This window comes from Sprattus sprattus (genome assembly GCF_963457725.1).
Source record: "Sprattus sprattus genome assembly, chromosome: 1".
Lineage (NCBI taxonomy): Eukaryota > Metazoa > Chordata > Actinopteri > Clupeiformes > Clupeidae > Sprattus > Sprattus sprattus.
The window spans coordinates 59,002,246-59,020,607 of NC_137920.1; the positions used below are offsets into that span (position 1 = coordinate 59,002,246).

The 18,362-nt window shown below is 42.4% G+C and overlaps 4 protein-coding genes across 4 annotated transcripts; 2 read left to right on the plus strand and 2 right to left on the minus strand.

Annotated features, from left to right (window-relative positions):
- Nucleotides 1-275: 275 nt before the first annotated feature.
- mrpl49 (mitochondrial ribosomal protein L49) lies at nt 276-3,993 on the plus strand. The gene is made up of 4 exons (XM_080832672.1): nt 276-616; nt 1,492-1,642; nt 2,442-2,566; nt 3,605-3,993. The coding sequence occupies exons 1-4, from the start codon at nt 518-520 to the stop codon at nt 3,749-3,751; spliced, it is 522 nt and encodes a 173-aa protein (XP_080688798.1). The 5' UTR covers nt 276-517; the 3' UTR covers nt 3,752-3,993.
- Nucleotides 3,994-4,242: 249 nt separating this feature from the next.
- Nucleotides 4,243-7,663, plus strand: znhit2 (zinc finger, HIT-type containing 2). The gene is made up of 2 exons (XM_080848729.1): nt 4,243-4,324; nt 5,255-7,663. The coding sequence occupies exon 2, from the start codon at nt 5,261-5,263 to the stop codon at nt 7,049-7,051; it is 1,791 nt and encodes a 596-aa protein (XP_080704855.1). The 5' UTR covers nt 4,243-4,324; nt 5,255-5,260; the 3' UTR covers nt 7,052-7,663.
- A 38-nt stretch (nt 7,664-7,701) lies between these two features.
- Nucleotides 7,702-12,020, minus strand: tm7sf2 (transmembrane 7 superfamily member 2; the record flags this gene model as incomplete). The annotated part of the gene is made up of 11 exons (XM_080848853.1): nt 11,942-12,020; nt 11,429-11,539; nt 10,974-11,170; nt 10,704-10,758; nt 10,171-10,365; nt 9,910-10,013; nt 8,915-9,034; nt 8,571-8,739; nt 8,271-8,351; nt 8,003-8,125; nt 7,702-7,862 (listed from the first exon to the last, which is right to left on the minus strand). Exons 2-11 carry the CDS (start codon nt 11,484-11,486, stop codon nt 7,702-7,704), a joined length of 1,263 nt encoding a protein of 420 aa, XP_080704979.1. The 5' UTR covers nt 11,487-11,539; nt 11,942-12,020.
- Nucleotides 12,021-13,028: 1,008 nt separating this feature from the next.
- vps51 (VPS51 subunit of GARP complex) lies at nt 13,029-18,101 on the minus strand. Its single transcript, XM_080854343.1, has 11 exons — nt 17,882-18,101; nt 17,510-17,639; nt 17,180-17,326; nt 16,729-16,948; nt 15,592-16,507; nt 15,268-15,483; nt 14,807-14,890; nt 14,393-14,527; nt 13,966-14,087; nt 13,665-13,752; nt 13,029-13,357 (listed from the first exon to the last, which is right to left on the minus strand). Exons 1-11 carry the CDS (start codon nt 18,062-18,064, stop codon nt 13,097-13,099), a joined length of 2,502 nt encoding a protein of 833 aa, XP_080710469.1. The 5' UTR covers nt 18,065-18,101; the 3' UTR covers nt 13,029-13,096.
- Nucleotides 18,102-18,362: the final 261 nt, after the last annotated feature.

Below are 18,362 nucleotides of genomic sequence, written 5' to 3' on the forward strand. Positions count from 1 at the left end.
ATAATGTTTATTAGGAGACCCAGAGCTAAACTGCCCGCCGCCCCCTCTCTCTTTCCCCCTGTCACCCAGGATTGCGCTGCACCTTCTTAGCGAGCAGGTGCGCCTGCAGCTGCAGGGGGTGCCAATTTGCCAATTCCTCACGCAGTGATATGATATATAGAAATAGAAAAGCGCTTCGCGGCCCAGATTATTATTACTATTTTTTAAATGCTCGTGCCGCCCCTCACGTGTCATGAAAAAGTGCCGCCCCGGGCGGCTGCCCGGGTCGCCCGTGCCTAAAACCGCCACTGCATATGGTGGAGTTGCATTGGGATCGCAAAAGGCTTGTGAGGTAAGAGGTAATGCAAACTGTTGGCTATTGAAGGGGATTGCAAAAGCATTGCTGCGAAAAGTAAAGGTAGCTCAAAAAACTAAAATGCTCACCATCAAAAACAAAACTCCTTCATTTGACCAGAGGGAGGCAAGGAGTCTGTCAAAGTTATAAACCACGTGACGTTGAAGGACAACGCTCTTAAACATGGCGGCCTCCGTTAGGAATGTGAATGTGACAGTATGCAGACTTTTCAGGATTTTCAGCCAAAACAGGCTTCTATCCAACAGTGGACCAACGTTACAGGTTAGTAAACCAACAAATGTTAAGTTTAGAAAGTGCACATGGTTATTTTTTAAGTGATGAGGCTTTGTTACTTCGCTTGCTAGCTCAATTGATATCGATAGCCATCTCATGTTAGATATTTTTCACCTGATTACATTTTTAAAGCATTGTATTTGAACAAAACGGTGCAAAGATGAGCGTGTATGTGTTGTAGACTAAAGTTGTGCCTTATGCGACAGTACTAGCTAACGTTTAATACAACTACATTAACGTTAAACCCTTTGCTGGTTTAGCTAGCAGGTCATATTTGGACACATCTATCTGAAAGATATGAGGTGGATTATTCGAGGATGGAGGAGGATTTGAGAATCAGGGATTTTTCCCCTCACGGTGCTCTTGCTGCACATTCGGAATTTGGGGTCAAAAAACGTGCTTTGTGTTTACTCAGTCCTGGCTCTGTAAATAGGAAAACATAGTGGCTCGAACCCGAGACTCAATCTGAAATCAACACATATGCTTCAGGAACACGAAAGGGAGAGCTTTAATATCAACTACATTTCATAGCACTGAATCGCGGACATTTGTAGATACCATACGTTTAAACCAGGATTCTCAATCTTGCAATAAACATAACTGAAACGTCCTATACATCCCTGCTGCAAGCACACCTGATTTACATAATCAGTGCTATTGCTTAGCCAAATCAATTGTGTTCAGCTCGTCAAGAGTGCTGTTAGGTTCAGTCAGGGAAAGATGGGGAACTTTCTAGCAGGGGAGGGTCTGAGATTATCTGACTGAATCTCTCCCCCACTTTTGGCCTATTGGTGTATTTCCCTCTGTGTTAAATGTACCCTATGTGTCTTAAATATTTATTGTAATCTTTTCTAAACAAACAGAGTGCCGCAAGGTTGGACAAGCCGAACACAACTGGTGTAATAGAGTCTACAGAAGAGTATGCTTTTGTTGAGAGATTAATACCGTCTTCTCGTATTCCTAAACCTCCTAAACATGATGGCCCTAGTCCATCTGGCTGGACTGCACCATCAGGTAAGATCAAAACAACTAGTTAAATGATAAATTGTTCATAGGTCTGTTCTATCATTGGTGCAGTGGTTTTAATCACTGCATGTTAAAAAGAACTAGTATAGTGATGTGAAATATGAATCAATCTGGAAGGGCAGGTTTAGCTTGGTTCTGCCCTCAGGTATTCACTTCTTCCATTTTGGTCTGGAACGAATTTCATTGGATTCTTATTGGGCAAGGGGCTTAACTACAGAGGGTTATCCAACATTGGATAAGGTTGTTGTTTTAAATCATAAATGCTGAGCCCACAGTAGTGCAAAGGCAAATAAGATCAGTTAGGCCATATTCCCATTGACCGCTTAAATCTGATGTCTTCCCTCATCCAGTAGATATCGTCATCGTCAGATATCGTAAAGTTTGAGCACAAAATAAGAAAACTTTACTTGACCTATCCGACCAGACCACATTTATATGTGATTAAGACAGACAGCTAAGGAATGATTGTGTTTTTATATTATGTGTAATTGTGTGTTGCAAGTAGGCTTTGTACTGCAATATAAGAGTTGTCAGAAATGTTGTCTACTGTCACAGACCTTCTAGTGTCCCTTCTCCAACTTGATTTATCCTTTTGGTAAAAAAAATAGTTTTGCATCGTACATTCACCTACAACATTACTATAACACAATAGAGGTCAGCCTACATCCTTTAGCTCAAGAAAGCGCCATGGAACTTTCTGCTCAGCATTCTATAATTTTACACACAAACTGATCCTGATGTGTTTTTCCTCTAACAATCTCTGTTTACATTACTTTTTCATTTGAAGAGGTTCCTCCTGATTTGCCATACATGATCCGACGTTCTCGAATGCATAATGTACCAGTCTACATGGATATCAAGCATGGGAGTCAAAAGTCTACAGTAGTGCGGAAGGTGGAAGGCGACATTTGGGTGAGTGTGACTACGTTCTTGTCCTTCCATGTTGTGTCTGTCCAGCTGTTAATTTGTTTAGATCTGTTTAGTTTGGTTTATAAGTGGTCATTAGCATAAAATGCTAAATAACCACGTACATACCTCTTACGGTGGGTGTCCACGGGACGCAACATCGTGTCGCTCTCATTGGGATAGAATGGAAGCGTCTTGTTGCCTGCCGACACCTGCTGAGGAAAAAGTCTGCTCTCCTGGCTGCTGAAAGTTGGGGATTTTTTAACTCTATGCAAATGAAGGCGACTTGCTGCCTGCTGAGAGCCAATCAGTTCGGCGTGTGGGTGATTTGGAAGTCAGCGTAGCTCATAGGGGCGGGAGTAATCAAAATTTTCTAAAAAGATGGCGGACATCGGGACTCATTTACCGGGACATATTTTATGTGAATAAAGGCTATCTACACGACTTGTATACGTCTAATCGACTCGGTTTGTTGTTTATATGCTACACGAATGCTGTGAGGTCAAACAGAATATTGTAGGTCTTAAATTAAGCTCTAATTAAGCTCTCAACTATTAGTTAGCTTGCCGCTAATACTTTGACCGAAAACCCATTGTAGCTAGCTAGCTGCTAAATATGTTACAATACCATGTTTTCGTGTTTGAACTGGCTGATATATATGGTTTAGATAGAATAAATTCACAAATTACAAATTAAAGTAATCAGCGCAACATCTTAACTGAACTCTGAACTATTACTGTTAGCTTGCCGCGAAAACTTTAACCGAAAACCCATTGGAGCAAATAGTGGCTAGCTAGCGAGCTGCTAATAAGTTTCATATACTTGAACATTTGCTACAGCCAAACTGAATTTTCTGACCACGCCCCCCAGGCAACTAGTCGCATAGCGACTAAACGCAAGACATATCTATCGTGGACACCCACCGTTATACTTTTACCTTTTATAATATACACATCTTTTTTTAGTATTTGTGTGATTTATTTTGTGGGTTTTTGTTGATGTTTGAATCTTCATTTTTTTTCAATCTTCATCTTCCATCTACAGGCACTTGAGAAGGATATGAAAGACTACCTGATGGAAGTTACTGGAAGAGTTCTACCTACACAGGTCAATGAAGTGACTGGGACAATTAGAGTGAAGGGTCATTTTGATAAAGAATTAAAAGAATGGCTGTTGAGCAAAGGTTTTTAATTCCATGACGTCATAATAAAATGATGGATACATCATTCTAAAAACCTTATCACAAGGACACACAAGACTGACATTTTTCCACATTCAGTTAATTATTGTTAATTGCAGATAAAAGTTCATTGTTTGATCATCTACGATTTTTTTGTATGTTAAGATTGTATATACAACCATATTTTTCAGTTTTTTGATGCAAGACTTTGTATGTGGATCTGTCGCAAAACAAATAAAAAGCAGTTAATCAATGAACTGTTTCAGTTCCTGCACCTGAAATGTGAAACATACTTGAACTAAGTTTGGAAACCGATTGTATTATTTTAATCCAATAGTCATTTTTAACAACACGAAATTAATGTCAGTATGTCAGTACAACTGAGGTTTGAGTAGGCCTACTGTACAGCTTCATGCTTGGTTATGAATGGCACGATTTGGCCACTGTAGTCGCTTTACCATGACGTCATATAATAGCGTCAACTTCAAGAAGTCTCCGCGGGACTACTGACATGTTTTCATCTGATTATTAAATACCTGCGTTTAATTAATGCCAGAGCGAGTGTTTCACTGAACATATTCAAGGTGAGTTATATTTGACATCTGAGACAAGGTAAATTGTCTGAACTAATAATGCATGATTCCCACTAGCTCAACATTACTTGACGGACACGTACGTTATGGTAACGATTGCGGCCTGAGTTGTCACATACTTGTGGTCACTTGAAGTCTTGAACGTAATTGTAGCAGCTTTGCTTTGTGTTGAATGGTAGTCGTGCCCATGGTTTTGCCATCTGCTGACGAATGAGTCTTGGAAGTGGTGTCTGTTAAGGTGTGTTTGGTAATTTTGGGGTCCGCTTAAAAACTATCCTCTTGTTTCTTATACCTGGGTAAAGTTTTGCCAGTGAAGACGCTCAGTGACAGGATGGATATAAACTACGACCTTTAAATAAACATTGGCCATTTGTAATAATAGTTTGGGTTGTAGTGTCTTGGAATTGTATATATCATCTCGTTTTCGAGATGGATTATTCCATAACTTCAGGCATTTCACGCTAGTGGAAAAACTCATGGAAATACAACACACACCGCCGTATATCATAAAAAAGTTGCATTTGACCGAGGTGATGCCACTTGTGTGGGTTTTTTGTGATGACGTCAAGCTACATTACTCAAAATGACACAAATGAGGCTTACTTATTCCCATTTATATATACTATAAAACGGGCCCGTTAAGGACGATAGTTAATCGGGTGTAATTTCTTTAATCATAGAACTAGAGTAGCCTACATGTTCTATTTCTTTTGTTTTAGACCTCTTTCCAGTAACATTGACATTAGGCTACATTACTTTTATGTACTTCGAATTTTCAACATAGTACCTATTATTTGTGCATTCAGTTTTGCACACAACCATGTACCTAATTGACAAAACCTGATGGAGTATTTGTGATTCTACTCATTTATGGGAGGACTGTCTGTCTAAGTCACTTCTTCATTATGTACTGATTCCCAGATAACCATGGAGTTGTTTGTAAGACGAAAACTACCATCGCGTGTTCGGTCATTGCTAACAGACATCGGACCGAGGGAGGAAGAGCATCTGGAGGACATAGCAGACACAGTGCCAGCGCATGTTGACGAGGATGGGATTATACTTCCAAGAAGAGGCGTATTGGACACCAGGGATCTTTTGAATCCAGCTGTGGGGAATGACACTACAGGTGCCCCTGATGGAGCAGCACAGATGCAAGTGTGTGGCCTGTGTTTGTCCAAACCATACTGTTACACCTGCCCACGGTGCAACATAATGTACTGCAGCTTGTCTTGTTATCGAAGCCCAGCTCACTCAGGATGTTCAGAGGAATTCTATAAAGAGTCTGTGTTCAAGGAGTTGAGAAATACAGGGTTGACAGAGAAAGAGAGCAGGGAGAAGATGCAGGAGATTCTGCTCAGATTAAGAACGAATGAGGGAGCGATGGACCATATTTCAGAAGAACTAGGAGAGGAGGCAGAACCTGGAGGCACTGAGGCCCTGGAGCTTCTCTCTAGGCTGGCAGAGATGCAAGCTAACGGGGAGGAGAACACAGAGGAGATTCAGAAGACACTCTTAAAACTCAGAGACATTGACGAAGGTGAGAACAGCTCAAGAGAAGATGTCCTCATGGAGAAAGGAGACCAAGAAGACTTGGTAGATAAATTAGCTGGCCTTGATATTGACACTCTGTCAGAAGAAGAACTGTGGACTTTGTTGAGTCACCAGGATAGAGAGAAGTTTGAGGGGCTAGTGAAAGGGGGTGCCATTGGAGGACTGATACCTATCTGGAGGCCTTGGTGGGAGGTCCATGACAAATCAAAACAGGTAGTCCTGGAAGTAATGAGTGAGGACACAACTCATGAGCTGGATGGGAAGAGAGTCGTACCCGTACCAGAAGTAAATGGGGTGAGCAAGGTCATAGATGAAAAAGGAAGAGAAGCACAGGTGGAAAGGACTGAATGTGTGTCAGGTCGTGAGAAGACTGGAAAGACTGAAGAGGCTGTTAAAATGAAAAATGTGAGTAAAAGTAAAAAAACAAGCAAACTAAATAAGGGAGGACAAGAAGTTGTCAAGAAAGGAGACAGAAATAAACCTACTAGTAATGTACCGCCTGTGAATGTCCGTAAGATTCCTCCTCTTCACTCCCTTACCACAAACCCCTCTCCTTTATTGTGCAACACCCTTGTCAATGTGTTGTATGGCTACACATTCTCTTTGTGCCTTTTCAATGGTGATATCTCTGAAGAAGAGATGATGCAGGAGTTCTGCCTGGCTGTGTTGGCCATCTCTGAGGGCCTATCCACAGGTGGGATGTTCAGCTCTCTCCAGGAGTCTCTGGAGGCCGGAGTGACAGCAGTGTCAGCTGAAGGCTACTTTGACCGTGAGGACCCGCGGGCCCCAACCAGAGCTGTGGAAGCAGTGGCCAATGTCCTGACTGGACAAAGCAGTCGGGACTCTGTTGGATACTCTTTGGCTGCTCTGTCACAGCTCCGTGGAGCCCTGACCAAAGCGCGAGGGCTCTTGCCTAAAGAAGGAGACGGCGCAGAACCTAGAAGGAAGTATTTTCAAGCGATTAAGAAGTGCGAGTTCCTGCAGTCTTGGGCAAAGGAGAACTCTCAGGAGGTGAAAAAACTGGCTGCTGGTGTTTGGAGTGAGCATTTGAGGAGAGAGAATGAGAGAAGGGTTTTGGAAGAGGAAAAGAAAGGTGTAGAAAAGAGCTGGAAAAAAGGAAGAGGGAGAGGGGCACTGATAGAGGAGATTAATGAGAAACTTTAGAAATAATTATGGACTTGTATGAGCTGAAATGCTACTTCTTAATAGTCAAATGCATTCTCTCCATTTTGGCTCAAATACAGCTGTTCTTTAATTTCCAGTAAAGTTGTGAACATTTCAAATGAAATACAAAAACGAAACATAAAATTACCCATTTTTTGCATGATAAGCTTTGCATTAAATTGTAGTCATAAACCTGGTACACCTTGAAACCACACAGTGTATTAAGTTTGATTGTTATTGAATAACACCACATCCAGCACCAGCTACTACCTGTTGTGGCACACTATCAACAAAAGGAAGTATGTAGTACTAAGTGCTGCACATATCATAAAACAAGATGTGAGTGGTCCTTGTTCTGAGAGACATCTCATGTGTAAAACATCCTTGGAAGTATGATTCTCCATATGTTCTTCATCATAGGCACTCCTTGTAAGGCTAGCCATGGGTGTTCCCCACTGAATTACTGTAGTGGACACAGAAAGGATGGTGGATGTGTATCCCTTTCTTTCATATCAAGGATTCAATGTCTGTTACTTACAAAACAGTCAAGTACACTGACATGGACAGGCACACTTTAAGGTGATTCTTGCTGTCCCAGTCAATGTTGTGAATAGATGTTCCTGTGCCAGTCCAACTGAAAAGTCTCTGGGCTAGTACACATAGGGGATGATCCTGTAAGGCACTCTTTTGCAGTATGTGTCCCAGGCCAGCCCGTACTTGGCCCTGCACTGCCTCTCATCTCGATCCTCACGGTGGATGAGCAGGATGGTAAAGTAAATTATGTAAAAATATGGGAGTATATGTGAGAACCCTATAAGATAAATAAAAAGATATGATCATTAGCCTTCAGTTGTTGTTTGAGTTCTTATTGAATGGTTGTTCAGCATAGCTGCTTCAAGGCAGTAACAAACGGCATAAGTGGCTGCCATAATTCAATAAAGTAAAACTTACCACAAGGTAGAGACCAGGCCAAGGCCATGAGCATGTCACCTAGATAGTTTGGATGCCGGACAAACCCCCACCAACCTGAAACCAACAGTCGCTTTCCTGTTGCCGTGGCAATAGTCTCCAAGTCTGCAAGAAGAGAATACAATGAGTCTATTCTGGTAACTCTTTGGCTGACCAGACACATTACCAACCATCTGTTTATATGACAGTAAAATATAAGTTATATTAGAGGGCAAAAGATGATTTCAGTTGTTAAGACATGCTGACTCACTGGCCACATGTTGATGGGTGGGGTCACGTCTGAATTGATTCTTCTGGGAGTTTGACTTTCTGAAGATGTAATAGCCAATTCCTTGAAGATAAAAACCCATCAGTGTTACGATCCTAGATATCATATTTGGGTCCCAACCATTTACATTTAGTAATTTAGCAGATGCTTTTGCCCAAAGCGACGTACAAGGGAGAGAACAGTCAAGCTACGAGCAATAGAGACCTAGTGTAACAATAAATACTATTTTACATAAGAAATAGAAAAAAAGTGCAGGAATGAAACTGCTGTAAGTGCAATTACCATTTAGAAGGACTATTCCTGCTGCTCCCAGTAGACTGAGTGACTGTGGATGTGCAACCAGGAACATGGCCTGCAGTCCATAAGTAAAAGGAACCCAGGCCAAGTCCCCGAAAGCCAGCATGAAACCAAACCCATCATGAACTATGTCCATGGTCGTCAGAACTGCTTCCTGCAAGTGAGTTGTGCAGACCAAGGACATTTAACACATGAAAATACTAGAACATAAACATGGATTTACAAGATGTTATGGTCTTTCCAAAATGAAAACAATTCCAGTGGATTCATTAGCAGTTATACAGAGTGCCCTAATATCATCACTAAGGACATTTCTCTCATCTTCTCACCTCATTCCACAGTGAATCAGTGACATACAGCAGCTGAAAGCCATTGACCAGCAGCATGGCAAGAGATGGAGATCCTCTTAGTTCCACCTCTTTCATTAACATTCCCAGATTCAGCACCATCTTTCGTAAAAGGGAACAAATAGATTTATCTAAACATGGGATACTTCACATCAAAGAAGGATCACTATTTTTTCACTGTTACTCTAGAGGGAGACATTCCTTATAGTTGGGAAAGAGTTCACTTTTGTCATAGTTACCATTGAAATAGAGTCAGTAACCTTGAACTTTTGTGAACACACCTTCCTGACCTCTGAAAGGGCCTCACCTTTATCTCTGTTACAAAAAGACATGACAAACTGCATATTTGCCTAGCTTGTTTGATGGCTAATACAACAGAATACATCTTTTTGAAGTATGTATTTAAAAAAAATAACGATTTATCAGACCTACCCAATTGGGGATACTCTTAAACAACACAGTTGTTACTACGTTGAACTAAACTACTACTTATCTTCTATGAAATATATTTACAACAGCTATAGAGCAAACATAACAGAACTGGAAATAAGATGTTTACTATCCTTTCTCGATGGGGCTTCACATTTTAAGTGAAGCCCCCTTTTTTAATCAATGCAAACATTATTAAGATAAGAAGCAGACTTTCATTCAAATGTATAACTGGGGCAGTTAATAAGTAAACAAACTTGACGGTCAGGACTGACCTTGACCTTCGTTTAAACAAGAAATCAAATCTTTAAAACGAATGTAAAAAAAACTGCTGCTTGAGCCAGTTAATAATAAGTTCTTTATAAGTTATATAACTCTCATTTTGAAACTGACATACATAATACTAAATGAACCCCCATTGAAATTATGTAATATGATGTAATGTGGCTAGTTTGGTAAGTTCACAACTTTATGGCACAGTGTTATGTAGACAGACAAAGATCCTGATAACGGTGAAGGTCCTGTGCTGTTTAAATAACTTGACTCACCCAGCCAATCAAACCAGGTCTCAGCTCACAAAAGTATTTTAGGTCAAATCCAGCAATGCGAGGATTCAGTTCACGTCCCATGAAGAAATCATACAGTGGATTCCCTGGGTAAACATGTAGAAAACCATATCAAAGCCTGAAGCAAAGGATGAACTATCCCACCTGACCTTAATTATCTGTACAGTACAACATTGTTATTAGCTATCTTGCAGCAATCAGTTTTAAGGACTTACTAAACTGTATTATTTCACAAAGTCTCACCTGTGTTGCCACCCAAAGCCAAGGCATGAGCAGGCGCCCAGAAGGACCTGATGTACAGGTAAAGGGAGAGCAGGTATGACAGGGCAATCGCAGACACCGCCAGAGGGATCATCAGCTCAAAGAGGTACGCCAGGGGCATACTCAGCCACAGGCCGAGACCGATTAGGACAGTACTGCAGCACAGGGCATAGAAACCTGAAAGGGCACCACAATCATGTTAAACAGAGAGTTTGTGATTCTGGTAAAAGGTTGTTGATATTTGAGTGGTAGGACTGTGTACCAATTTGCTGAATTTGATCAAAGTGCATTGGATTAGAATGTCCACCTTTTAAGGACCGTTAGAAGGACAAGAACTAAGTGTGAGAGAAACTGAGGAAGACAAAGAAAATTCCTTTCCCGTCTTTGAAAAATGGTATGATGACTGTCATTATTGGTATAAGTTATCATTGCTTAAAAACGTTCAGCATGATGAGTGTTAAAAAGGTTTTACAACATACGAAAATCAAGCAGTACCAACAAATGCTATATCACACCATTAACGGGATACTTCAGTCTGGAACCATCTCTAAGCACTAATCCCTCAGATACCTGCCAAAAACAACAACAACAAAAAGGACAAATAAGACCATAGTGACATAATAACATAGCTAAATGTACACTTAAATGTAGAAATTCCAACTCAAAGCCTTCATACTTCTTTAAACTAAGTATGTGAGTCGTTTACTTATTTACTTGATAACAGACTGAGGTGCAAGAGCACAAACAGTGGGACGCGCAGCCTTCAGTTTGAACCATTGATTTACCTTTCCAATGGGTAGAAGATAAAAGAAGCTTTGAAGGGCCACCCAACCAAGTATAATCACTGGGGCCACCGGGTCCCACAGGAAGGTTGCGTGGGGCAAGGGAGGGGGCCACTGCAGCACACTGGCTGTAGGTGACCGGCACACACTCACAAGGTAGAGCACAGTGAGAGGCAGGAAGACAGGGATGCAGGTGGCTCCTACAGAGAGAAAGACAGAAAGAAGGGATGGAGATGCAAAAGGGGACATTTGGATCAAAGACTGAGCAGGGGGCACAGAGAGTATGACGGTGGACGGCATGCTGAAGTCTTACTTTATCAAAGTATGCTGTGTGTGTAGCACCCCTATGCAGAACATTTGCTACTGGCTACACAAATATCTGTCACCCTCACACAAAACAGAGATTTTCATCTAAGACACATGAAATAGATTATCTGTTCTAGAGTTTCTCTGCTTACCAAGTGTTCCACCAAATTCCTTCTGAGTGGTCAGCTGTTTCTGTTTTCCAGACTTCATACTGGCCGGCTGCGACTCCAATGCAGATGTGAATCCTGTGCCGAGAGGGACAGCTTTATAGTACAAGTGATGAAGAAATGGACAGTGGAGAACTTTGAATATTGGAGTGTACCTCACTTGTTGTTATAACTGTTATAAAACCAGTGTGCTTATTAAGTAACCAAACATAGTGCTATGTGCGGCCGTTGCCCCGTTCCTGATGAAGGGCGGGGTGATTATGTGTGAAGGAGATAGTTCTAAACCGAACTCTGTGTTACCTTATAAACTATAATATAATAACATTATTTCAATGTTCTAAGTAGACGATGTTAAGCAACCTGAGTAGTGGTGAGGCAGATTAGCCTGTCTATAGAGATGACATGTATACCATCTGCTAAGAATTAAATTAAACGGGATGCATTATCTTTTTAAGTTTAAGTTTAACAGAATGTATGAGGTGCAGGTGTAGGTCTTACCGTTCTCCTAATTATTCCAGCTTTCTAGTTTAAAAACAATAAAGATGGGAAAGAATATGAACGCGTACCGCATGCTGAGGACCGCCCCAAGCACACTCCTCTCCTGACAACCATGTCTAAACCAATGAGATTGTCGTAAGGTTATCTGAAGACCGTGGAGCGCCGTCTCACGGACCAATTGGTGCCATACTATTGTGAAAAGACCAGCCCTTATTTCGTGTGTAGACCAATAATAGGTGAGTTGTTGTTCCGTTTGCGTCAATTCATGCGTTTACGGTATTGGTTGTTAGGAGGGCCAATATTTGTTTTATTTACATAATTGTTCTGCCTTAATGGCAGCCTACCGATAATAATGGGACTGCTTTGCCAATATTTCATGAATTCTGATTCTCCTGTCTAGTATAGCGTGGAATAGTTTCACCCTCCCAGGTTTATAACTTAATAGTTAATTAAGTTAAATTAAGTCGATCTTATTGGCTACATTGCCAACACTGAAAAGTCATTGCTTTTTTATCGCTTTGTATTTTTTCGCACACCTAGCCTTGGCTTAAATTGTAAACAGAGATAAAGCAAATTATGTAAGACCTAATGGTGTGCCTTCTAGTGACCATGGTGATAGGGAGTGTGGTGGACCTCCATCCCTGAGGTCTCAGGCCATCTACCCCAGGCAGGATCGCAGAGCGGACCAGTGAAATTGTTCATCCGGTGTCCATCAGGGCTCTACATGGGTTGCCATCAAGGTTGTAGTCCAGGTGCAAGCCATGTGTCCGGCCCAGACGGCTGAGCCGCAGCTGTGACTCGGGCTGCTGGGATGCTGGGCAGTGGCGTCGGATACTTAGACGTGTTAAGATTTAAGATGCAAAATGTTCACATCCTTTCACAGCCCATGGCTGTTTGGCCCATGACACATGGAGTGAAATGACAACTGAGTGATTAATTAAGTTTACCATTTTTTATTTTGTGCAACACAGACACACACACACACACACAACAAATTAATCCTGTGTTACAGATTAATATGAATCCATATATTACAATGTGTATTTCAACCTCAGTGACAACTGAAGTTCTCAATCATTAAGTTCATTCAAAGGTTCATTCAGGAGACCCGGTGGATTTAGAGTTGCAGGAGCATCGGGTGAACTAGTGTCTTTTCTAGCCTCTCTCACAGATGACCTCAATGACACTCTGCTCCATAGGCGAGGGGTCAAGACAGCGATGGGCAGCACTGCCAACAATTTCATCCAACAGGAAGTGCACCAGGTTCTCATCTGACACGAAGCGCCACAGGTACATCTGCAGATAGTGGCAGTCCACCTGGATCTGCTGCAGGCCATAGCGACCAAAAGTACGCAGGCGAACACATTCCAAGAATGTCTTCAGACTAATCTTAATAATCCCAGTCAGGACAGAGACCTGGAGGAGTGGCGAACAGACAAGAAGAGAAAGCATTATAATAATATTATCTCTGGTGTTCAAAAATAGAGCTTTGCCTTCAAAATGCTGTATTCATGTTAGGAATCAATGAAGGACAGCAATGCATACCTCTACAAAACACACAGTACATTTTTTACACATCAATAAAGGAACTTCAAACTTAACTGATGAGTAAATACAATGAATGTATATGCCTGCATTTTACCTTGTTAAAATGATAGTTCACTTAAACAAGGCAGTGTGTTTATATCACAAGATCCTGGGTCCATCAAAATTACTGTTTTACCTTATTGAACTCCACTGGACTGAAGATGTCGATCCTCTCAGAGAAAAGCTTGTGGATGTTACTCAGGAGGTTCGTGTCCATAGGAGCACTACGACACAGACATTACGTCAGCGGACAGACAAACTCAAACTAGCAACTCTGACCATCACTATTAACTGTCACTTTCATGTGTTTTATTTGATACCTTCATAAAACTTCTTTTCTAGTGTGGTTCTGGGAATAGTAAAGCTGTCTGAAGTTTAACTAATACCTGCTGATATTCCACTGAAAATGGTAATGCTATAATAAAGTGTAGATTTACCTTGGTGTGTAGCTGGGTGCATAACGGACTTGCTGTCGTGAACTGCTGTAGACAGAGAATGTCCTCTTACTGGAATCACTACTGTGAGCTTTTCTCACTCCTTCCTCATACAAAAGGCCCACCTTCAGAGAAACAAAATATGTTTCATACAGTCAAACAGGTAAATGAAACATGTATAGGCCATCATAGGGGCTTAGCTGGCTAGTCAGTCAACTTTCTCCAGCTGTCGACCTGTAACCACACCAGGACAAATCCTCATCTCTCTCAGAGTCCTTCAGCTGCCGGATAATTTAAGTCAGATTGATCTTGTGTCAGACACTCACATATTCAAGGTATCGCCTTACTTTCTGTCATTTGTGTATTTCATCGACCACGGGGAGAGTAGCCAGTACATATCAATTAGCAGACTCAATGATAGGGCAAGTACCTGGACATCTATGGACGTTGTGTCTTCCACAACTCTCTTCATCACTGCTCGAACATTCCGTGGCTCAATAGTGTTCACCCAGTCTCTGGTTTCCACACTCTTCCTCAGCATCTGTGAGATGATTAATCCCTGGACCTTATGAAGAGCAGAACATCTCATTAATGCACAGACCTATGCTTTCTGAGTGAAAATCAATGTATATGTTTTTCGTATTCAAACATTTCAGACATCATGCAGCCTGAATACATTTTACTAACTGGATTGTGTATGCATTTTGCACATCAGATGACCAGAAACGTCCACTGCAGAACCTCCATTTATGTCTCGTGTTGAAGATCACAAACATAAATCATTTTACTGTAGCTTTTGTGTAGCTGCTGTGTGTATTGTGGAATGCAGGGATGTGCACCGTACCTTCACATAATGATTGAGAAGCTTCTGTGCTGCCTCGTTGGCTTCGGCACACAGAGCAGTGACCGCAGTCACTGGAGAGTGGTGCTGTGGGGGAGCATCATTACTTCATAGATTAAAATACTGGCCGCAGATCTAAACACACACACAACTAGAATGCATAGTATTTGATCATCAGACAGACAGAAATGTAATTTCAAGATGCTGCTGCGCTTGTGGCAGCCTGTTACAGCAGCTCCAGTTAAGGTCTTGTGTAATTTGTCATGACTGTTTTTGTATATGTGAAATGTGTTAATGTGTTTTTTACCTACCACAGTGTTTAATTTATGTGTGTTTTGTGATATATGCACTTGGTTACATGCATTGTCTGTTTAATGTGAATTGCTGCTGCAACACCACAATTTCCCTTTGAGGGTCAGTCAGTCAATCAATTACTCAATCAATCTATCACACCATAATCTTACCTGCACCAAAAACTGTTCATCTGTGAGGGTGAGTATGTAGGAGATGGTGGAGGTCTCATAGTCCAGACACAGGCGAGAGAGCAGCAGGAGGAGAGCGGGAGGAGTGGATCCACCCCGGTCCCCAGTGCTCTCACAGAACTGACGAGATGACTGGCACACAAACTTAATGAAGCTCACCACCAGGCTCTCCCGCACTCCCTGGCTACAGAATTCCCCCTGATAAACAATGACAGATATAGACAAAATAGAGAAAACCTTTTTTTTTTTAAAGATATTAACTTATTGTATTTAAAACAAATGAGACTGCTATAAGCATGTCCTCACCTTGAAGTAAGGCTTGTTGGAGAAAGTGATGTCCTTCGCTGTAAAGAGATGCACCGAGGCCAGCACTGATTTAATCTGATTCAGGATGGAAGCTGAAAATGAGGCCAGGAGTTCGGGGAGGTTAGGTGGGGCGTCTTTCCCACTGGTCCCACCTAGGAGGCCCCCGCTCCCTGTGCCCCCGCCCACTGAGAGGCGGGGTGCAGCCAGAGCCTGCCTCACGTCAGTCAGGCTGTCAAGGTAGAAGCTCTGCAAGGCCGACAGGTACTGCTTGATCCTTTCTCTGGCCGCTTGCACCACTATCTGGGTCCCTTGGCTTGGCACGGACGACCCTGGAAGCAATTTGGTCACGGCCTGCAGGCGCCGATGGAAGCGGTCAAGGGCACGCACCAACAGGGAGTTATCCCCAACCCCTTTCTCTTCCTGGATCCTCCGTTCCACCAGGGAGAAGTAGCGGACAGCCAGGGCATCCACGAAGGTGTGCAGCTTACCGCTGGCCATCTCTGGGATGTTTTTGGAGGCCAGCTCGCCCTCCTGTGGACGGTTGATGAAGAGTTCCTGATACGAAGCAATTACCAGGCAGAGGTTGCTGACAAACTCATTACATCCCCTGTCAATGAACTCCAGGATGTCTGTTTTGGAGCCTGCAGAGAGGAATGGGTTGGTTGATGGTGTGGAGTCATTCGTGGGAGAGCGAGCAGCAGTTGAAGCAGCCTTCTTTACACCAGTATAAGTATCTGTCGTTGGTCCACTGGGTGAGACGGGTTCTCGTAACTCTGCTTCTAGGCCTTGCAGGTCTGCCTCTAGTCTGGACTGGGCATGGCTGAGGAACTTGTCACAGAGTTCCTCTGCTGGCTCATCGAGCTGGAGCAGCAGCTCAACACACTCTGACAAGTCCTTCGCATTGGAGCCACCATCCCTGTGCATGCATAGGACCACATGCATTTTAGTGTGGGCGATTTGTATATCACTGTTGAGATGTGTACTTTTGTGTGTTATTTGTATTGCCAAATAGTGTACAACCCTTAAGATGATCTGCATGTAATTTAATGTGCCATTTTAAGTTTACGTCTAAATTATATATGCCGGCTTACCTGATATATACAAGATTTATTTAAATTCCCTGCATGACAAACTGACCTGAACTTCTGGCGTAGTTGTTGTGCCAACTGCTCCATGATGGCACTGCAGTCATCCTGGATCCCACGGAATGAGGGCATGTGGCTGTACTGCTGGAGTACACAGCGGGCACGTCGGTGGGAGCTCACGGCCTGGGCATATGCCTGCAGCTCCAGGCACTTATTCAACCGCGCAGGGAGCTCGAACAGGAACTGCAACTTACGCAGGAGTGTATGGACACCTTAAAGAGCAAGAGATGCAGATAATCAGAAATTCCAGGGGAGTAAAGTGAACAGTGATTGAGAAAAACAAAACAGCACACTGGCTCCTCAAATGAATAATTTCACATACAAGTTCCTTAGTACTCCAATGAGTATGAATGAACATGACAACAAGCAATGGACATCCTATTGGCTTTCAAAAAGGGTTAAAGCACTGTAGCAGTTGCATGTAGCCACTTGGGGCTCTTTACCAGAGAGCTTGGTGATCTGTGCATGTTGATCCTGTAGTGTTCCACTGATGTTTGCACTGAACTCTGTGATTGCAGCCATATTGGCGGAGAGGCAGTCCATCTCATCTTCCATCTTTTTGAAATCGTTCTTCATCTTCCTGATTGTGTCTATAAGGAGACCAATTGCAACAAATAACAATAAGATGACTTGGTACGAGTCGATACAGTTTAAAAGAAACCCCTAACGTGTGATACCGCTACAACAAAAAACAGGTACTGTAACAGGGCTTGGTTTTGGTATTTATACTTCTATAAGCCTCATCTTGTCCTTTTTGCCAAGTGCCAACTGACCTGTAGCTGATATGAACTTGTTGTAGTTTTCATACACCAGCGTCTGCATATCACTGTCCAAGGAGCGGATCTGCTTTACCATACAGCTTTCCTGGTCCATAAGATCGCCAAGAGAGCACTCTTTTCTTAGCTGAGAATGGAGACAACAGGTCCAAAGTCATAAGGTGACCCAATCATCTGGCCAACGTGAATAGTAAATGGCTTAACAAGCAAGCAAGCTAGCTAGGATGGCAAACCATGTTTATCAAAACAGACCGTGGCGAAACCTTTGAGAGAACCAGGAAGCTGTCCAACTGTAATCCAATGCATTAATGTTACAATACCCACCACAGTTAATCGCCACAGTCAAAGTACAGCCAACATAGAAGTTACCTTATTGAGATAGACCTCTGGATCAAAATGAGGCCCGTTTATATCACAGGGATCCAATGATTCAGCTAGCTCCACGGCTTTTCCTTCATCATTGAGCCCGTAGTAGAGCTTTAGCATTCCGTGCACTCTGCGCTTACGGTCAGATTCCGGTGTTGTGGCACCAGTTCCCTGGTCTGAATCCATAGCTCCCTATATTATTCTTTTATATATCAAATTAGTAAAATCAAGTAAAACATTGAGCCTGCCAGCTCATAACATAAGATGACTGTTTTTTGGAGTTGCTTGCCTCGTCACACATGAAGGCAAGCTGTCATTGGCTGAAAAGAGCCAGCGGTCTCTTGTGGAGTCCGGAAGTTCTTTGATCAGCCATAGTCAATACCATAGACGTATATATGTCTAGGGTTTAGGCAACCGCCCACATAGACATCATAAACCTATATATGTCTACATCACATACACCTATGATGTCTATGACCGCCCA

What these genes read in the sequence shown, in the direction of transcription:
- vps51 (XM_080854343.1), bottom strand. Translation starts at nt 18,064, where the DNA reads ATGGATTCAGACCAGGGAACTGGTGCCACAACACCGGAATCTGACCGT. An exon ending in CAGAGGTCTATCTCAATAAG is followed by an intron (nt 17,640 to 17,881) that starts GTAACTTCTATG and finishes CTCCATTCTCAG; the next exon opens with CTAAGAAAAGAGTGCTCTCT. An exon ending in CCAACAAGCCTTACTTCAAG is followed by an intron (nt 15,484 to 15,591) that starts GTGAGGACATGC and finishes ATTGTTTATCAG; the next exon opens with GGGGAATTCTGTAGCCAGGG.
- mrpl49 (XM_080832672.1), top strand. Translation starts at nt 518, where the DNA reads ATGGCGGCCTCCGTTAGGAATGTGAATGTGACAGTATGCAGACTTTTC. An exon ending in TGGCTGGACTGCACCATCAG is followed by an intron (nt 1,643 to 2,441) that starts GTAAGATCAAAA and finishes TTTCATTTGAAG; the next exon opens with AGGTTCCTCCTGATTTGCCA. An exon ending in AGGTGGAAGGCGACATTTGG is followed by an intron (nt 2,567 to 3,604) that starts GTGAGTGTGACT and finishes TTCCATCTACAG; the next exon opens with GCACTTGAGAAGGATATGAA.
- znhit2 (XM_080848729.1), top strand. Translation starts at nt 5,261, where the DNA reads ATGGAGTTGTTTGTAAGACGAAAACTACCATCGCGTGTTCGGTCATTG.